The sequence below is a fragment of the Haliotis cracherodii genome, unplaced genomic scaffold (genome assembly GCF_022045235.1).
Source record: "Haliotis cracherodii isolate W230 unplaced genomic scaffold, xgHalCrac1.p SCAF_9, whole genome shotgun sequence".
Classification (NCBI taxonomy): Eukaryota; Metazoa; Mollusca; class Gastropoda; order Lepetellida; family Haliotidae; genus Haliotis; species Haliotis cracherodii.
The window spans coordinates 48,772,950-48,791,253 of NW_027266343.1; the positions used below are offsets into that span (position 1 = coordinate 48,772,950).

The 18,304-nt window shown below is 41.7% G+C and overlaps 1 protein-coding gene across 1 annotated transcript; it reads right to left on the minus strand.

The window, feature by feature from the left end:
- Positions 1-6,169: 6,169 nt before the first annotated feature.
- On the minus strand, positions 6,170-12,772 carry LOC139452958 (uncharacterized). Its single transcript, XM_071234581.1, has 5 exons — positions 12,673-12,772; positions 11,421-11,583; positions 10,167-10,282; positions 9,597-9,672; positions 6,170-6,336 (listed from the first exon to the last, which is right to left on the minus strand). The coding sequence occupies exons 1-5, from the start codon at positions 12,716-12,718 to the stop codon at positions 6,204-6,206; spliced, it is 534 nt and encodes a 177-aa protein (XP_071090682.1). The 5' UTR covers positions 12,719-12,772; the 3' UTR covers positions 6,170-6,203.
- Positions 12,773-18,304: the final 5,532 nt, after the last annotated feature.

The following is an 18,304-nucleotide window of genomic DNA, read 5'->3' on the forward strand; positions in this document are numbered from 1 at the left end:
TATTTATATAAATGTCCAAGCCAAAAGTGAGCAAAAAAGTAAGGTGCTCAGGACTTGGCATGACCAGCCGATTGATAAGACCGGGCCCATCTTACCACCCGTCTAGGTGAAGTAAGGGGGTCGAAGTGGTGTATTGGGTAAAGGAACGCTATTCCTGGATCAAATGCCCTCAACCACCAGACTCCCGTCCTCCGCCGACACAGGGACGCAACCCACGGCAAACGGTCTGCCCACTTTGGTCGCCTTTTACGACCAGCAATGGGGTGCTGTGGAAATATCCTGCCACGGTTCCACACGGGGAAGAGCTATCAGTGTAACCCAGCACTCACCATGGGGGGGTTGCTCTTCACGAGTGCCCCTGCAACCGAAGCAAACAGAGACAGATTAGAGCAGCACCTTCCCACCCTTTATAAGTCAACACTTGTGAGCACCAACCACTCCCCCTCATGGTAGGCCCTTCAGTGAAGCTTATGGTTGACCCCGATGGCACACCAGTTGCTTACCACACACCTGTACCAGTTCCTCTCCACTGGCAAGATGATGTCAAAACTGGCTTGGACCAAGACGTCCGACTAGGTGTGATCGAGCCAATACCAGTACGTGAACCTGTCACATGGTGCCATAGAATGTTTTTTTTGTCCCAAGAAGAATGGCAAACCAAGACGCACTGTTGAAATTCAAGCTCTTAACGCACAGTCCCCATTCCACCAAGCCAGATCTGTACAGCACGGCAAAACGAAGACTGTATTTGATGCTTTGAATGGTTACCATAATGTACCCATTCAGGATGAAGACAAACATCTGAAGACATTCATCACACCCTGGGGAAGATACAGATATCTCACTGCCCCCCAAGGATACGTTGCCTCAGGAGATGGTTACACTCGGCGTTTCAATGATTGTTGCTGATGTACCTAACAAAACCATGTGAGTACATGTAGATGATGCACTCTTCTTGGCTGATGACATTGCTACTTCCAAGCTTGTGCATGGCTTGACATCTGTGGTACAAACGGCATCACACTGAACCCTGAGAAGTTTGTCTTTGCTCAGGATCTGGTTGAATTTGCAGGCTTTGAGATAACACATGACTGTGTTCGGCCCTGTAAAAAGTACCTCCAAGCCATCTTGGACTTTCACACACCAAGGAAAATACAGACATGCGGTCATGGTTTGGCCTAATCAACCAGGTATCTTATGCCTTCAGCATGGCAGAAAGGATGCAACCATACCATCAGCTATTGAAGCCTGGGACACCTTTTTGATGGAATGACCACTGAGACAAGTTTCAGAAATCAAAGGCAGTCATTGTCAGTGAGATTGAGGAATGAGTAGGTTAATACTTTACGTCACATCGGCAATATTTCAGCCATATCGTGATGAGAAATTATACATTTTTAATACATATATTTAAACTTAATGAAAACCTGTCATCGATGGACAGTAAAATTACTAGAATTTCACAGATAAATATTTAAAACTAGCATACAACTATAAAAAAGATATCACTACATGTATAAGCAATGGTACAATATAAAAAAGGACTCTACATCGCAAGCAGCTGAAGGTAGATCACCATGCTAGTACATACAGTACTTTTGCTACCTGCATGGAACCCAGCCGGATTTACATCATCCCTTCTGCTGTTGGCGATTAATGAGAAATTTAGGCAAAGTTAAATGAACATATATACAACAATTAAAATTGTGGTGGAAAACAATTACTTTGCATGATGTGGTCTGACATACCCTCTCTGGGGAACAATCATTTTACACTACTTTTACCCCTATCAGGGGTAAAGCCACTAATAATCTCGGTTAACAAGTTTCCCTCTACCAATTCTAAAATATTTATTAATTACAAAACATATATTTCATAAATCCAATTCTATTAAAAAACCAATAATTAAATGAGAACCTCGACATGATACATTAAAATCGTCAACAAACAAAGATCCATTTAAAACCTTAGATAAACTATTCATTCTTATGCTAAACAACGTCACCGATAATATGCTACCTTGTGGGACACCTTGTTCTTGATCGTAAAAATCAGACATGGTGGATCCCACACGAACCTGGAAATTTCTATCTGTTAAAAACTGATCTATGAAATTAAGCAAATGCCCTCTCAATCCCATGTCATAAAGATCTTTTATTATTCCATGCTTCCAGGTGGTATCATACGCTTTTTCTAAATAAAAAAATATTGATACCGCATGTAAAGCATTTTTCACAAACGTTTCCAGTCTAACCAAATGGTCAGCGGTACTTCTATTTTTTCGAAAACCACATTCAATATTAGTTAAAAGATTTTTTGTTTCTAAATTCCATATAAGTCAGTTATTTACCATTCTTTCCATGGTCTTGCATAAGCGATATCAGCCTATAATTAGAAGGATCAGTATGATCACGGCCAGGTTCAGTATTGGTATTACAACAGCATTTCGCCACAATGAAGGGAAATTCCCCGTTGTCCAGATATGATCGAAAATATTTAATAATGTTTCTAAGCATGACTCGGGTAAATGTTTGAGAAACTGATAATGAATATTATCAGCACCCGTGGCTGTATCATGAGCTTGCTCTAGGGCAGCTCATCGATGGAAATTTTCTTTTTTCTTGTTGGTCTTTAAATTTTGAAATTTTGGTTTATAATTTTATGAGGAAGAATGTTTAGCTAGAGTTTATTCCTAATTTGTTTGCTATATCACTTTTATCGGTTAATAGTGTGTCACCCTCCTTAAGATGGTGAACACTAGATTTTGATCCTTTACCCTTTACCCTTTGTACCATGTTCCAAACCTTAGATATTGGTGTACGGGAATTTATTTTAGAGACATAGCCTTGCCATGATTGGCGTTTATTTTGTTTAAATGCACGACGAGCTTTTGCATATAAAATTTAAAATTTATTTAAATTGTGGACAGTTGGGTGGCGGCGAAAATATTTATCTGCCTTTTTCCTCGCTGTTCTAGCTTGTTTACATTCGGTGTTAAACCATGGTTTACGTATATGTGGAATTGTAGAGGATTTAGGTATGCATTCGTCAGCAATTCTATTTAAACATCGAAAAATCCTGAATAGGATCGGTAACATCAGTGGTACATTCGGGTTTAATTTTATTTAAGCGCATTATTTTAAATAAAGACCAGTTTGCCTTTTCAAAAAATTCCATATTGTAGAAGGTGGAACATCAGTCGGATTAACAGTTGAGAGAAGAGAAAACGAATGATACGCACGGAACTGACGTAAATTAAAATGGTCTGTCTGCTTTAAATATGTCTCTTGTAAGCAGAATGCTGATGGATTAAGATCATGGACTAATAGATGAAATGTCTTAATTCCTCTACAATTCCACTGTACAGTATTTGTTGAAGAAACTATCTTTTCGGGGGATTGACTTGGGACCTACCCCTCACAAGCTATGTGCCCTGTGATGGCTGATATTTGACACATCCATGTCCTCAAGGGATCCAAACTTATTAAAAAGTTTGATCTTGTTATTTGCCCCCTTTGAGGCTCTGCCACTTTCATATTTTTCAAGAGGTTCTGTTTTTGTTCTAGTTTTGTTCTGTGCAAGTTGTTTGACGGATATTTGATTGAGATTCTTCGGATTCTTCAGTTGATGACTGATCCCGAGATGAAACTGCAACTTCATCACGAGATGCCATGTATTGAGTCAGTACTTGTTGTGTTTGAGAGCTGGAATTCTCTTGTCGATGTCTCACCTGGGCTGCTGCAGATAATAAAGTAGGACCAGAGGTTTTAGTCCACATATAATCTTTCTGGCAACCTGTGGAATGACAGGTGACATGTTGGGTCTTAGAAACCTGCAGAGAAGCAGGAACAGCAGAAGCAGAAGATGGTCCTGGTTGTTCCTGAGCAAGAACAACCTTGCTTGCTTCAAAAAAGGAAATGTTCTGTTCACATTTTACCCTTGAAATTTTGGATTTAAGTTTCCAAGTAGGACATTCCTTAGATGAAGACGGATTATTGGCAGCACAGTTGACACAGTGAGGAGGTTTGTTACAGAGGACACAACGAGAAAACGAGACCAAGCATCAGGATTGTTGGGAGGTTGTGGAGAATCTTCATCCCCAGAAGGAACGAATCATCAGACTCGTGTGAGCGTTTTTTGAGTGATTTGTTTAGATTCCGGGGTAGAATAGGTCTTCAGCAACCAATGCTTGCCGTAAATGGTGACTATGCTTGTCGTAAGAGGCGACTAACAGGATCGGGTGGTCAGGCTCGCTGACTTGGCTGATGCATGTCATCGATCCCAATTGCGTGGATCGAAGCTCATGATATTAATTACTGGATTGTCTGGTCCAGTCTCGATTATTTACAAACCGCCGTCATATAGCTGTAATATTGCTGAGTGCGGCGTTAAACAACAAACCAAAAGTGATAGATTTTTATATGAACGATATGACAGGTTGGTTCTTGAAACTATACATTTTTTTTAAGGGGCTACGGTTTGGCCCGTACACCGACAGGGGACTGCCGTGTTGAAAGAGTTAAGGAGTGGAGTATTATGAAGCTGGACCGTGTTTCACCAAGCAATGTCAGTGTTATGATTCATTCACATCCACAAGGGCCTGTTGAAATCAGCCCGAGAACAAATCTGTCGGCCTCGAACCTCCGGGCCGATGTCTATTTCGAACACTGAGTCTCAGCCAAATTCCTGATGAGACTGAGCTTATCTGATATGCCTCATGCATCTAAAAGGTGCCCCTGTTTTACGGAGCTTCATGAAATCCACTCCTCCTCCAGTTTCCAGAGAATATCACAATATCTAACTACAACTATAACTATAGGTAGTTTCCTTGTATAAGGCTTTTGTAGGTGAGCTACATCTGTATGGCATTAGCATTCAGACTGGATTACCCCCAACACAATGTTCTGCACAGTTTGTTTCAAATGCAGTGCCATCTACTGTTGTTATTTCATAAAATACAAAGAAAATATAAACTAAACTAAAAAAATTCATGCAGAGGATGTTGTGCTCTCAGAGCACTCTTGTTTTGAATGTTTGAATTTATGTATTACTTTACTGACTTCATTTACGATTAGTTTGAAACGTCTCTATGTTAATTGCTTTTTGACATGTTCAATGTGGAACCGTTGTCGAAGCATGTGTTCCAGATTATTTCTTTTTCAATGACAATAAAGGAAATACTTCATAACTTTAAATATATTTATAATATACCATAAACTGAAATGAAATACGTATTTTCTGACTTTGTGAAAAGTGAGAGATTTTATAAATAAACGATATGACGGGTAGGTTCATGAAACTATATATAATTTGGACGTGGATTCGGTGTGGCCGGCCGGTACACCGGCAGGGGCCTGCCGTGTTGAAAGAGTTAATGAGCGGAGTACGTTGAAGCTGGACGCTGTTTCACAAAGCAATGTCAGTGTCATGATGCATTCACATCCATAAGGGCCTGCCCAAATCCGCCCGAGAATAAATCTGTCGGCCTCGCACCTTCGGGCCGATGTCTATTTCGAACATTGAGTCTCAGCCAAATTCCTGATGTGACTGAGCTTATCTTATATGCCTTATGCTTCTAAAGGGTGGCCATGGTTGGAAAAGAATTTCTGAAGGAATGGACTATCATGGGGTTCTATCAACCTTGCAATCAGTCGTCTCCCGGAATTTTAAGCTTCGAACATATATGAGAAACCATAAGTCAGGGCTGTTTTTAGTTATGCCGAAGCCCTTGTCGCCTGCCTCAACAACTTTCTAACGAGCGTCAGCTCAATTTTATGGAGCAAAACTAGAGGATCCATACATATTCTTTTTCATTGGCCAGGATACGCGCTAGTGTATAGTTGTAAAAGAAAATCTGTCGGGATCTTCATAGTTTAATCATTCGACGATATATCATTGATATACACATTTATTACCAGGAAATTTCGAAATAACATTTCATAAACAGCACTAAAGATAAAATGTGCCATTTCACATAACACTCAAGAAGAAGTGTGAATGAACTGATTACGACAGTGAACTTAGTTCACAACAATGCCTCAAGTATCCGCGAGTCCAGTATATATTCAAAGGATGGATTAGATATGTCACTATCATTTTTTACACGAAAGAAACTATTGGCTAAATGGAGACTAGTATCTGTACAAAGAAAACAAACACGATAGTCTGGTTCAGTTCTTTTACTGGCGAATGCATGGGTATGTTTAAGGTAACGTAGCCAAAGCTAACTGCCGGAAGATGGCGCCACTAGTTTCAGTGCACTCCGTCAGACTGCTCACTCGTTGCTCAACACACTCGCCATAGACACCCCTTAAGGCAGGTTCGACAAAGACTCTCCTGAAGGTAGAAACAAAAATATATTTTCACCAAATAAGACCTTGCATTAATGTTCAAATTTGATTTTCATAACCAGGGAACAAGGTTTAAGTATGTGTATTGTGTACGTTTGCATCAACAGTGTGACAATCGTGTGAGTTTCGTTTGAAACTTTCAACTTGATGTGGGAAGAAACCCCAAAGAGATGCAGGTCTTAGATGTTTACCACCTTGTTGAAACACACGATCACGGAAATGACGATGACAACCCTAAAAACATTATTCGGACCAATTTGGGATTCGAACCCACGATCATCGATTTCTGGTAGTCCTAAGGTCCACATTTCTGCAGAGTGAATTGAGGTGTCACAGACAACTGGGTCACCTATAATACCCAGGTGCCATGGGTGGACCTACTCAATAAGTATTCATGTATGTAAATGTTATGGCTGAGCTGTATAACACGACATTTGTTGTCTTCAGTCAATCAATTTTAATTCAGAATGATAGAACACATTACGAACAATACAATGAGTGGCTGAAAGGTTCTGTTTGTTTGTTGTTTAACGCCGCAGTCAGCAATATTCCAGCTTTATGGTGGCGGTGATTGACATCAGGATCATCGATCCACGCAATTGGGATATGATGACGTGCATCAACCAAGTCAGCGAGCCTGACCACCCGACACCGTAAGTGGCCTCTTACGAAAAGCATAGTCGCCTTTTACAGCAAGCATTGGTTGCTGAAGACCTATTCTACCCCGGATCTTCTCGGGTTTTGAAACGTTCTGAGTCTAACTATGCGTATCGTAATAAGCGACTAGTAGGCTTAATATTTTTATTTCAGTTTAGCAATGAAATAAGGCACCAGTGTTTAATTGTGTTCTATCTTTTCCAGATGTCGGTATACAAGGAATCACACAATTGTAGACACTTTACAGATCACCTACCCATGTATCTTATCATTAGGCCTCCAGAGGTAGACACTTTACAGTTCACATACCCATGTATCCTATCATTAGGCCTCCAGAGGTAGAGACTTTACAGTTCACCTACCCATGTATCTTATCATAAGGACCCAACAGTACACACTTTACAGTTCACCTACCCACGTATCTTATCATAAGGCCTCCAGAGGTAGACACTTTACAGTTCACCTACCCATGTATGTTACCATAAGACCCCAACAGGTACACACTTTACAGTTCACCTACCGATGTATCTGATCATAAGGCCTCCAGAAGTAGACACTTTACAGTTCACCTGTCCTTATATCTTATCATGAGGCCTCCAGAGGTAGACACTTTACAGTTCACCTACCCATGTATCTTATCATAAGGCCTCCAGAGGTGGACACTTTACAGTTCACCTACCCACGTATCTTATCATTAGGCCTCCAGAGGTAGACACTTTACAGTTCACCTACCCTTGAACGTATCATAAGGCCCCCAGAGGTAGACACTTTACAGTTCACCTATCCTTGTATCTTATCAAAAGGCCTCCAGAGGTAGACACTTTACAGTTCACCTACCCACGTATCTTATCACGAGGCCTCCAGAAGTAGACACTTTACAGTTCACCTACCCGCGTATCTTATCATAAGGCCTCCAGAGGTAGACATTTTACAGTTCACCTACCCATGTATGTTACCATAAGACCCCAACAGGTACACACTTTACAGTTCACCTACCGATGTATCTGATCATAAGGCCTCCAGAAGTAGACACTTTACAGTTCACCTGTCCTTATATCTTATCATTAGGCCTCCAGAGGTAGACACTTTACAGTTCACCCACCCTTGAACGTATCATAAGGCCTCCAGAGGTAGACACTTTACAGTTCACCTACCCATGTATCTTATCATAAGGCCTCCAGAGGTAGACACTTTACAGTTCACCTACCCATGTATCTTATCATAAGGCCTCCAGTGGTGGACACTTTACAGTTCACCCACCCATGTATCTTATCATAAGGCCATCCAGAGGTGGACACTTTACAGTTCACTTACCCATGTATCTTATCATAAGGCCTCCAGAGGTAGACACTTTACAGTTCATCTACCCTTGTATTGTATCTGATCATAAGGCCTCCAGAGGTGGACACTTTACAGTTCACCTACCCATATATCTTATCATGAGGCCTCCAGAGGTAGACACTTTCCAGTTCACCTACCCACGTATCTTATCATTAGGCCTCCAGAGGTAGACATTTTACAGTTCACCTACCCTTGTATCTTTTCATAAGGCCTCCAGAGGTAGACACTTCATAGTTCACCTACCCTTGTATCTTTTCATAAGGCCTCCAGAGGTAGACACTTCATAGTTCACCTACCCATGTATCTTATCATAAGGTCTCCAGAGGTAAACACTTTACAGTTCACCTTCCCATGTATCTTATTATAAGGCCTCCAGAAGTAGACACTTTCCAGTTCACCTACCCATGTATCTTATCATAAGGCCATCCAGAGGTAAACACTTTTCTGTTCACCATGTATCTTATCATTAGGTTAGGCCTCTAGACGTGCACACTGTAAAGTTTACTACCCATGTATCTCATCATTAGGTCTTTAGGGAGGCACACTGGAAAGTTCACTACCCATGTATCTTATCATAAGGCCCCTAGGATACACTGTACAGTTCACCTACCCATGTATCTTGTTAGGCCCCTACAGGTACACATTCTACAGTTCACTAACCATGTATCTTATCGTCAGGTCTCTAGATCTACACAACGTGTATATGGTGTTTGTTTGTTTGTTGTCTAACGCCGCAGTCAGCGAGCCTAACCACCTGATCCCGTTAGTCGCCTCTTGCGACAAGTGTACCATTGAGTTTCGTTTCTTTAGAGACATTTCGGATCTGTTCTGTTTGAAAAAGCAACGTTTAGACAATCGCTCAAATATTTATCAAATGATTAATTTAGAATCGCATAATTCTGCGTTACCGCACGCGCACTGACAACCATGACTGACACCAGATTTGTTTCTTGCAGAGATTCACTTTTAATTCATGAAAGAAGTTTTATGAAAGTACTACAAATTTCTTCCAGATACCAGTACAGATATCATATATCGGTTGCCTTCTATGTGCTGAAAGGTCACATACCAACAAGAACGAATCAGATATTTAACGTTGTGATGTATGAGGGGGTGAAGTCAAACGTTACGAATATTTATCGTCTGAAATTCCGGTAATTAAAACATTCAGATGAACAGAAGGTATAGTTCACCGCGAAAGTTATCTTATTCAGTTGATTTGAATGGAGACTTGTACAGTCACCCTACCTGTGTTCATATCGACATGAATTAACAGCCCCAGGCAAGTTACGGCTGGTCCAACATGACGCTTCCTCCTCGATTTCTGTGAAAGAGAAAAACGATAAACTTAAACTAAGGACATAACATCTGATAATTATGTATGCATGTGTGCTCGAGTTATGACCATTTGTAAATCAAAGTATTCTTGTTAATAGTACTGTAGTACTGTCGATGTCAATTTATTTTCAGGAATCAACGTGTCACTCAAGGTGACACATGGCTGGGTTGGTTGGTTGGTTTGTTGTTTAACACGGTGACCGCACTCAGCAATATTCCAGCTATATGACGCCGGTCTGTAAATAATCGAGTCTGGACAAGACAACCCAGTTATTAATGTCATGAGCATCCATCCATGCAATTGGGATCGATGACATGCATCAACCAAGTCAGCGAGCCTGACCTCCCGATCCCGTAAGTCGCCTTTTACGGCAAGTATGGGTTGCTGAAGACCCATTCTACCCCGGAATCTTCACGGGTCGTGACACATGGCCTCAGTGTTAAAAGAAACTGCCCAAAGAAAACTGGACATGCGTATACCTGTTTTGTGGTCGCAGTAGGTTGTGAACACAAGGAGTAGTTTCTGCATTACTTCAATTTCTCTACAGCCCGCTGAAGGGAGTTGGCATTCCGCCATGATGGTCAGTGTCTGATCGCTGCAGAGAGAACATGATTTATTACATGTGCTTCTGCCTAATATTCAAATGTTGTGTTTTCTATTTTAAAGGTAGCATAATGTCAATTTAATCGACTTGATGATTTAGGTTGGTTGTTTGTTGTTTTACGCCGCACACAGCAATATTCCAGCTTTATGACGGCGGTCTGTAAATAATCGAGTCTGGACCAGATAATCCAGTGATTGACATCATGTGCATCGATCCACGCAATTGGGATCGATGACATGCATCAACCAAGTCAGCGAGCCTGACCACCCGATCCCGTTAGTCGCCTTTTGCGACAAGCATGGGTTGCTGAAGACCTATTCTAACCCGTATCTTCAAAGGTTCGACTTGATGAAGGTCGTTTGCATCTTATTGCGTCTACATTACTTTGTTTGAGTGCCAACTTCTTTATTATCAATGTTGCGATGGTCCCGTCCAGATACTAACTGTTGTATCAGTCACAGCAAAGCTATGATTAGAAAATGAGAAGTCATATTTACAAAATGACTTATCACCTCACAAAACATCTACTATATAAGCATAACGATCGAACTATCAATATATTATCATTGTTCATGTCCACGTCCAAGTCTTTCAATAGATGACATCGATAGCACTCCAGACTTTTGGATAGTTACGATATACGTGATTATCGAAATAAAGCTGATATCCTTGTTGGAAGTGAGGTATGTGACTCAACAACTCTCCAGCAATCTACTTGGTCCCGGAACCTGTGTAGATCCGGGTAGCATAGGTCTTCAGCATGATTGAAGTAAAAGGGGACTATGCTTGTCGTTGGAGGCGACTATTGGATCGGGATGTCAGGCTCGCAGACTTGGTTGATGCATCTCATCATTATCCAAATTGCGTGCAGTGATACTCATGATGTCAGTCACTGAATTGCCTGGTCCAGATTGAGTATTTACAGACCGCCGTCATATTGCTGGAGTTCGGCGGCTATAAACAAACAAACTTGGCTCCGGAAGGATTTCATTGATAGGTAATGAAATAAGGTTAAAGATTACCCAGGATTGTGGTCACCTTTTCTGAAGGTCCAGTCCTGGAGCACCGGATTGAGTAGCTGAACAATTCTTTGTTTTCACAGATGTTGTAAACGAATTGTGATACTAACCTGCAGTCAAGGCTCAGTTTGCCATCTTTGATTAGATCCGCTAAAGTTGGCCCTCCCATGATCCTGATGATTGGTGCATACACGTTATCACATGTAGTGCTTGGACAACCAAAATCTGATTCTGGGTCACTCTCTCTCCTTGTAAGCCACTCAAGACCGTACACTGGGAAATCAACACAGACAAAGATAAACTCTTCAACGAGCTGTAACAGATATTGTCTGTACATAATTTTAACGATGCATTTATGAATGTGATATATTCTTCAACAAGATAATATGGCAGTTATAGTCTTTACCAATACGCTGATGATACGGTTAAAAGTGTGATATGGTATTTATCTCAAATGTTTGGTCATGGCAGGATGCCTAAACACAGGGCAGCTGACATGCTGATTCATATCCTAGCATCAAGGATAAGGTGATAATTGAGCAGCAAAACTGTAGTTTAGTGGATTCAAATAACAGTGTCTTCATAAATATTATACATGCTGCCAGACGTTTCGATACAAGCCTACTACTAGACATCAAATTTCACGATAAGATCATCTGACATATAAATGTTAACAAGCGTCAATTTTAACAAAGTGGTCGCTGTGATGCAATCTTTGCATGAGAAAAACGCCGCTTTGATAAGTTTTCTGTTATATTTCTGTTATTTCCAGATTAATCAAGAAAGAGACTTTCACGTAACGTAGGGGATTCGAATAAATGCCAATTGGTTTCTGACATGAGTAAGGTCTGCAACTCTGTGCAACGTTTTGCGGCTCTTCTGTTTTTGTTTGTTTGTTGTTTAACGCCATTTACTAGCCATGAAAGTTCTGTAAATGGGCCACTGAAAATCAGTTATGAAACCAGGTGTTTCCGCAGAAAGAGGCGAACACATCCTGTCCTACCGGAAGCACCCGCCTCGCCATTCACAGAATTGTGTTGGTTGGTTGGTTTGTTATTTAACGCCGCACTCAACAATATTCCAGCTATATGGTGGCGGTCTGTAAATAGTCGAGTCTGGACCAGACAATCCAGTGATTGGCATCATGCGCATCGATCCACCCAATTGGGATACGATGACATGCATCAACCAAGTCAGCGAGCCTGACCACCCGATCCCGTTAGTCGCCTCTTACGACAAGCACAGTCACCTTTTACGGCAAGCATGGGTTGCTGAAGACCTATTCTATCCCGTATCTTCAAGGGTCGGCTATTCAGTCTAGAATATACATGTACATATCAAAATGTGCAACAATATGCTTACCAGATGAGAGGAGAACAATCGCTACACATCCTGACACAAACTTCATCCTGACAACGATTTACTCGATGTGCTTGATGTCACAGAGTGTCCGGTGGTCTTATAGGTCTTATGCTGGTAAAATAATTATAACGATGTGTCAATTCGAAGAGAAATCATCCTGCTACTTCATCCAAAGGCCATACCAATTATCTGGGCCTCATTAAGTTAACCCTAAACGCCCACAATTATCCTATTTCCTGAATGTATATTGTTAACAAGTAAATTTGACAGGCGTGATCGAGAGAGTGAATATGGTTTCACGCCGCTTTTAGCAATATTCCAGCAATATCACGGCGGAGGACACCAGAAATGGGTTTCGCATATTGTACCCATGTCGGGAATTGAATCCGGGTCTTCGGCGTTACGAGCGAACGCTTCAACAAAATTTGATGTCATATTTAACAGTCATTTAACTCAAATACATCATGGTCTGTGTACATTAACGTCTAACCGACCAGATCCAAAATCACTCATGGAAATTCCTCAAATTTCCGTCAGCACAATCGGCATAGGAATTCCTGTGGGCGGAATATGCACTTTAAGGAAACAATTATGCAAAGCTAGTCGCCAAAGTAGGCACCTGTGTTAATGTTCAGATTTGCTTCAATCTGTGACGCCACTTCTGATACCATACAGTGATTACAAACCTGTCATTAGATCTTAGATCAGGGATCTAATGCAGAAGAAGTGGGACACCCAAGTGGGTATAAATAAATTACATGCAATAAAAGCAAATATCGGTTATACCTACTTGGGTTGTCAGTCCAGGTTTGAAGAGGTCATTTTAAGACGATGTCGTATTGGCCATTCACGGTACACTCATGAATATATTTTAAAAGGTGAGGATCCTCCATTTTGCATCCTTTGTGATGAAAGAATCACTGTCAAGCATGTCCTGCTTGACTGTATTGATTTTTCCATCACAAGGGATAACTATTTCACAGTTTCATCGCTAAAGGATCTTTTTAATCACGAAAGTAGTCATTTAATTATTGTTTTTTTAAAAGAAATAGAATTATTAAATAAATTTTGATGCTATGTTCTGTAAATAATAAGTATTTTAGTATTGGTAGCGGAAAACTTGTAAACTGAGATTGTTCGTGGCTTTACCCTCGATGGGGGTTGAAGTAGTGTAAAATGATTGTCCCCCTGAGAGGGTATGTCAGACCACGTCATTCAAAGTATTGTTTTTTCACCACAATTTTAATCGTAGTATATATGTTCATTTAACCTGGCTAAATTTGTCATTAATCGCCAACAGCGGAAGGGATGATGTAAATCCGGCTGGGGTCCATGCAGGTAGCAAAAGTACTGTAAGTCCCCATGGACCCTAGCATGGTGATCTACCTTCAGCTGCTGGCGAACTATAGCCTTTTTTTATATTGTACCGTAATTTATAGTGCTATCTTTTTTTATAGTTGTATGCTAGTTTTAAATATTTATCTGTGAAATTCTAGTAATTTTACTGTCCATCGATGACAGGTTTTAATTTAGTTAATAACGTATGTATTACAAATGTAACATTTCTCGTCACGATATGGCTGAAATATTGCCGATGTGACGTAAAGCATTAACTCACTCACTCACTCAGATTTGCTTCATGTCTGAAACCTCAGGCTGAAAGTGGCATGGGGGCAATTGCCAGCTAACAAGTCAGTATCGTGTACCACCATTAGACGTAATACAAGCTTGACAACGACGCCTTCTTGATTCCAGATCTGGACCAAGGCCCGTCGAAGCTCAACCAACGTAACCGGTTAGTTTGGGAGTCGGTGTAAACGATGTTTTACTTCCTCAGAAACAATTCACAATTGGGCGTGGGGATGTTATGTTGTCCAACAAGGTCTGTTGTGAGGGCGTACACTGTCCTGCTGTAAAGTGATGTGTAGTCCTTGTGTCTGAGGGTACAGGGATAACGCGAGCTGTCAACGCTGCAGTCTAAAACCGGTTTCTCAAGGGGACCAGACGGAAAGATTATCTTGCTTGCCATGCCGTCGCATGGCAGGAGTACTGGTGGTCGGCGTTGCAGCTGTGTAAATGTCAGAAGCTACCGGTAGGGCAGGACATGCTTAACCTTTTCGCGAACACCTAGTGTCATCACTGATTTTCAAAGGTCCATTTATATAACTTTCACAGCTTTATACTTTGCCCTTTGCGCCAAATGGAATCTGTTTCGGTGAATAATCTAGACTGGCTATTCTCTCGCATTGAGAATTCTCTTGCATTGACAATTTATATTTACTTGAACTGGTTCGATGTCCTTTTGGTGGACTGAAGTCCAAGAGTTTAACCATAGGCTATAGATAATGTATCTACGCTGAGTCAACTACAGAAGAAATGCTTAGGCCGAGACTTTAAAATGTCTTCCACTGTTTCAAAACGAATACCTTAATATCTGACCCGTGAAGATTCCGGGGTAGAATAGGTCTTCAGCAACCCATGCTTGCCGTAAAAGGTGACTATGCTTGTCGTAAAAAGCGACTAACGGGATCGGGTGGTCAGGCTCGCTGACTTGGTTGATGCACGGTCATCGTATCCCAATTGCGTGGATGGATGCTCATGATATTAATCACTGGATTGTCTGGTCCAGACTCGATTATTTACAGACAACCGTCATGTAGCTGGAATATTGCTGAGTGCGGCGTTAAATAACCAACCAACCAACCAACACAATTCTGTGAATGGCGGGGCGGGTGCTTCCGGTAGGACAGGATGTGTTCACCTCTTTCTGCGGAAACACCTGTTTTCAAAACTGATTTTCAGTGGCCCATTTATAGAACTTTCATAGCTAGTAAATGGATTCTGTTTCGGTGGATAATCTAGACTGGCTATTTATTCTTTTGCACTGACATTTTATGTTGACTCGTGGTATGTGAATGTGTGTTATGTCTGGAAAGACCTGGAGGCACGTATAATTAAAATTCTATGAATAATAAACAGTCATATTAATTATAAACAGTCATGGACCCGTGAAGATTCGGGGTATAGAAAAAGCCTACAGCAACCCAAGCTTGTCGAAAGAGGCGACAGTGCTTGTCGTAAGAGGCGACAAACGGAATCGCTGATTTGGTTAATGCAGGCCACCATGTCCTAACTGCGTAGATCGATGCTCATGATGTTAATCATTGGATTGGCTGGACCAGACTCCATTATATCCGCCATACAACTGGAATATTGCTGAGTGGGCGTTAAACAAACTAATACACAAACGGTCATTTGGGTAAACATGACAAATGTTTATAACTATGTGTAAAGATTCAGAGTGACACAACACTTTCCACTATTCTGGGCGTTTATGGTATTAACTCATTGAGGGCCAGACAATTGGTGATAACCTTCGCATGAAGTGGGGGGATAATTGCTCTTGTAAATGAAGCATCATTATAATGTCTTTACTTATATATGAGCACCGGACGCTCTGTGTAAATCGTTGTGTCAGATGTGTTGCGATTGTTCTCTCATCTGTTAAGCATTATATTGTAGCACACATTATATGTACATGTATATTCCATACTGCCGAGCCACAAAACGTTGCATAGAGTTGCAGACCTTACTCATATCAGTTCCCATTTGTCATTGCTTTGAATCCCCTATTCGTCCTAATAGTAAATCCTTTGTCTTCCACGTTACGTGAAAGTCTCCTTCTCAATTATTCTTGACATAACAGAAGATACGAGATAGAATAGGTCTTCAGCAACCCAAGCTTGACCTAAAAGGCAATTATGCGTGTCGTAAGAGGCGACCAACAGGATCGGATGGTCAGACTCGCTGGCTTGGTTGATGCATGTCATCGTATCCCAATTGCGTGGATCGATGCTCATGATAAGAACCACTGGATTGTCTGGTCCAGGCATGTTTATTTACAGACCACCGTCATACAGCTGTAATATTGCTGAGTGCGGCGTTAAACAACAAACCACCCAACCAACTGTTCCCCTGCCCATGTATCTTATCATTAGGCATCTAGAGGTACACACTGTAAGTTCACCTACCCATGTATCTTATCATTACATTAGTCTGCCATCATGTACCTGAAATATTACAGAGTGTGGCGTCAAACAACAAACAACCAATCAACAATCAGCATGCCGCTTTGTGTTGAGGCATCCTGCTATGACAAAACTTTTTAGATCCATACGATGTAGCATCAACGTATTGGTAAAGACTATTGCGGTCATAATACCTCACATATATACTGAACCAAATTAAAAACTTCACAATTCTAAAATTTTAACATTTTGACCAGTTATCATTGTGGGCCCTTATTGTGTATTTAAGCAGTAATGGCCACGTCTTGTCTTCAGATAACACCCGTTTTTGTGCAGGTGAATCAATCAAAATCATGTGCAGAGCACTATAGTGGCAAAAGTGTTTTTTCACGTGCGACTGGTCACGTGGCCATAATACCGCACGTGTTTTCAGCCATACTTGTTAGCAGTCATTAACAAAAAAAGAAAAACACAAGAAAACAAAAGTCTTTACGGCCATTTGTCATGCTACGCATTTCAAATGTGCAACGTGAACGTCGGCGTGTTGCAGACGGGAACGTCCGTAGCTGAAGTTGCACGGACGATGGGTTGTAGTCGACGGACTGTTTGTGATTTACAGACGCGTCTACAGCAAATGGGTACCACCACTGACCGCCCTCGGCCAGGTCGACCACGTGTGGCGTCACATGCAGAGGATCATCAGATTGTCTTACGTCACCTCCGTAACCGATTTCTGACGGCTTCATCAACCAGAAATGAACTGTTTAGGGGTAGACTGAGGGCGCAAACTGTTCGAAACCGTCTGAGAACTGCTCACCTTCAAGCACGACGGCCATACTGCGGGCCGATTCTGACTTAATTACACAGACGTCAACGTCAATTGTGGGCACAGCGACACTTACGATGGACCCAGAGGAAGTGGAATCAAGTCGTCTTCAGTGATGAATCCCGATTTAATCTTCGATTTGCTGATGGTAGGGCGAGGGTATGGAGGCGCCGTCATGAACGTTACGCCCAGTGTTGTGTACAGGAAGTTGACAGATTTCGAGGCGGAAGTGTCATGGTGTGGTGTGCTTTCTGTGGCAATGCACGTTCCAGGTTTCTTGTCATCCGTGGCAACCTCAACGCTGCTGCTTACCGCGACCAGGTACTGGCACCAGAACTTCTGCCTTTTATGGCAGCACATGGACCCGGTTTGATCTTCCAACACGACAATGCCAGACCCCACACAGCAATTTTGACAAGGAATTTCCTTCAGGATGCGGGAGTCACCGTCATGGACTGGGCGTCAATGTCTCCCGACCTCAATCCCATCGAACACGCCTGGGATGCTCTTGGCAGAAGTCTGCGCACTCTCCAGAACCAACCACAGAATTTGCAAGATCTTGGCACCATTTTGCAGCAACAATGGCGTCGTCTTCCCAATCATGTGTTCACAAGCATCACAGGGTCCATGCGGAGGCGTTGTGTGGCAGTTGTCAACGCACATGGTGGCCATACACGCTACTGAACTTGTGTGCCATCAGATTCTCGTGCTTGGGACTTATGATTTAAACTGTTGATGTTATTACCGAATACCGTAGGTGCTTGGAACAACTTATGGT

Bases quoted from the DNA above. Each gene is read 5' to 3' on its own strand.
- LOC139452958 (XM_071234581.1), bottom strand. From the start codon at position 12,718: ATGAAGTTTGTGTCAGGATGTGTAGCGATTGTTCTCCTCTCATCTG. The intron at 11,584-12,672 runs GTAAGCATATTG...TTGATTTCCCAG, and splicing joins GATTGTTCTCCTCTCATCTG to TGTACGGTCTTGAGTGGCTT. The intron at 6,337-9,596 runs GTAGGGTGACTG...TTCTACCTTCAG, and splicing joins TCATGTCGATATGAACACAG to GAGAGTCTTTGTCGAACCTG.